The sequence below is a fragment of the Poecilia latipinna genome, unplaced genomic scaffold (genome assembly GCF_001443285.1).
Source record: "Poecilia latipinna isolate Pla-1442-1.1 unplaced genomic scaffold, P_latipinna-1.0 Scaffold3501, whole genome shotgun sequence".
Lineage (NCBI taxonomy): Eukaryota > Metazoa > Chordata > Actinopteri > Cyprinodontiformes > Poeciliidae > Poecilia > Poecilia latipinna.
The window spans coordinates 1-2,103 of NW_015116117.1; the positions used below are offsets into that span (position 1 = coordinate 1).

The window sequence follows — 2,103 nt, forward strand, 5'->3', positions numbered from 1 at the left end:
GGGCTACATACCCAGTCTCTGGGCGGGTAGTTGTAGTTAACTCCCCCCTGTCCTGACATCCAGGCTCCTCCCTCTTGCCGTAGCAAGAGGGAGTTGTACCTCGTCAATCTCAAGTTGTGATAGCAGTTGCCGTTTGCGGATGTTGGAACACTAGCTACTAGTTGTTTAGCAGTCATTGTAGACTGGGGATGTCGAACTAACCATTTTTCCCACAGTCTTTGCATGTAGCCCCTCTGACTAGGGTTCCAGCAGATCCAGGTTTTCACCTCTCGCCCATTTCCGTCTTGTTCCAGTAGCCCATTTGTCATCAAGGTGCTCTGGTTCCCCAGCACCTGACACAGACCTTGTTTGGCCAGGCGACGTCTAAGCCGTCATGTTAATCTTCAGTATAATTCCTGTCTTGGTTAGGATATCTCTACACGCTCTGTTCTGTGACACTCTGTGTCTAGATATATTTGCTGTCATGCATGGCTTTTTGTTGCAACAGTAACCGGGTGGGTATGTTCTATTTCATTCTGGTTTTCCTCTTTTTTTCTGCTCAGAACTTCTGGACCTGCAGCCATTGCCTGTGACAGCTCTGGGGAACCAAGAGTTTGAGAGCTTGTACAAGTTCACTCACTTTAATCCCATCCAGACACAGATCTTCCACACACTGTACCACACTGACACCAACGTCCTGCTGGGGGCACCGACAGGCTCTGGGAAAACCATTGCAGCCGAGCTTGCCATGTTCCGGGTCTTCAGCAAGTATCCCTCCTCTAAGGTTAGACTGACTGAGGCTCTTTTTGCTTTTTGTGTGTTTTTGCATCAGTTCTAAGTTAGTTTATCAGAGGTCTTCACTGTTACATTGATTCTGGAACAATGTAGAAGTACTTTTCAAGTATTTAGCAATACAGGAAGCTGGGTTTTATTTTCTGTAAAAATTTTGACTTTCTCACATGCTTTTCTGTATTAATCAAAACAGAAGTTTCGCATACATAAGGTGTAATTTTTTGATGGCTCAGCTTATCAAGTTATTCCTGACCTTTTTTTCTTCATTGTTGCCATTTAGGTTGTCTACATTGCCCCTTTAAAAGCTTTGGTGAGAGAGAGGATTGAGGACTGGAAGATCAGGATTGAAGAAAAACTGGGGAAAAAGTAAGTGACACTCCTCACAGAAAAGCTCCACCTCTCAGGAGTTTGTTGTGATAAGATGGTAATGCTACCAGTTTTACAGAGCTGTCATTCTTTTTCCTGTTTCTTGTGTGGGAAGAGTGGTAGAGCTGACTGGTGACGTTACTCCAGATATGAGAGCTATCGCACAAGCTGACCTCATTGTCACCACACCAGAGAAGTGGGATGGAGTGAGCAGAAGTTGGCAGAACAGGAGCTATGTTCAGAAAGTGGCCATTCTCATCATAGATGAGATCCACCTGCTGGGTAGGTGTCACTCTGTGTAACCTGGTTATGAAAAGCAGCATATACATCCAGCTGACCTCTCAGAGAGTGTTGGCCTCTAAAGAGCTATGATGAGGTAGAGATAAATAAACTACATTTTCTGACACATTCTCTGCTGCTGACATGAATATGTAAATTTAACTGTGTGTCTAGGTGAGGACAGAGGCCCTGTGTTGGAGGTAATTGTGTCCAGGACTAACTTCATCTCCTCTCACACTGCAAAGGCAGTGAGAGTGGTTGGTCTGTCCACAGCTCTGGCCAATGCTCGGGACCTCGCTGACTGGCTGGGAATTCAACAGGTGAACTGTAAAAAACACATGGTCGATCTGAACTAGTGTTTAAATTAGTAAATATCAGAATGTTGGAGTGCTTGTGAATGCACTCCAACATTATAATCAAGAACTGCTATGTGAGTTCTTGATTATGACATCATCCCTGACTTGTGGATTTAAGTGGTGCAAGGGGTATCAAACAGCAGCACCATTTAATGGTAGTGTTACGTGATTAAACAGCTATGGTTTGTTACAGTGTAAGTGTCAAAGGTTCACCTGATAAAGAAGGCTGCTTCTGTTCCGGTTCTGTTCTGGTTCTGTTCTGGGGGCATGTCTGTGGAACCTCTGGAGAGGATGATACAAAAAAAAAAAATAATATATATATATATATATA

The 2,103-nt window shown here is 44.0% G+C and overlaps 1 protein-coding gene across 1 annotated transcript in view; it reads left to right on the forward strand.

The window, feature by feature from the left end:
- Positions 1-511: 511 nt before the first annotated feature.
- The window catches only part of LOC106941114 (activating signal cointegrator 1 complex subunit 3-like), a gene marked incomplete at both ends in the record, with an annotated part of 42,953 nt that continues 41,361 nt past the window's right edge, over positions 512-2,103 (forward strand). Inside the window, 4 exons of the mRNA XM_015024054.1 lie at positions 512-763; positions 1,052-1,137; positions 1,253-1,419; positions 1,591-1,736. Of these exons, the coding sequence (XP_014879540.1) occupies positions 512-763; positions 1,052-1,137; positions 1,253-1,419; positions 1,591-1,736 (651 nt within the window). The remainder of the gene's footprint in view (positions 764-1,051; positions 1,138-1,252; positions 1,420-1,590; positions 1,737-2,103) is intronic.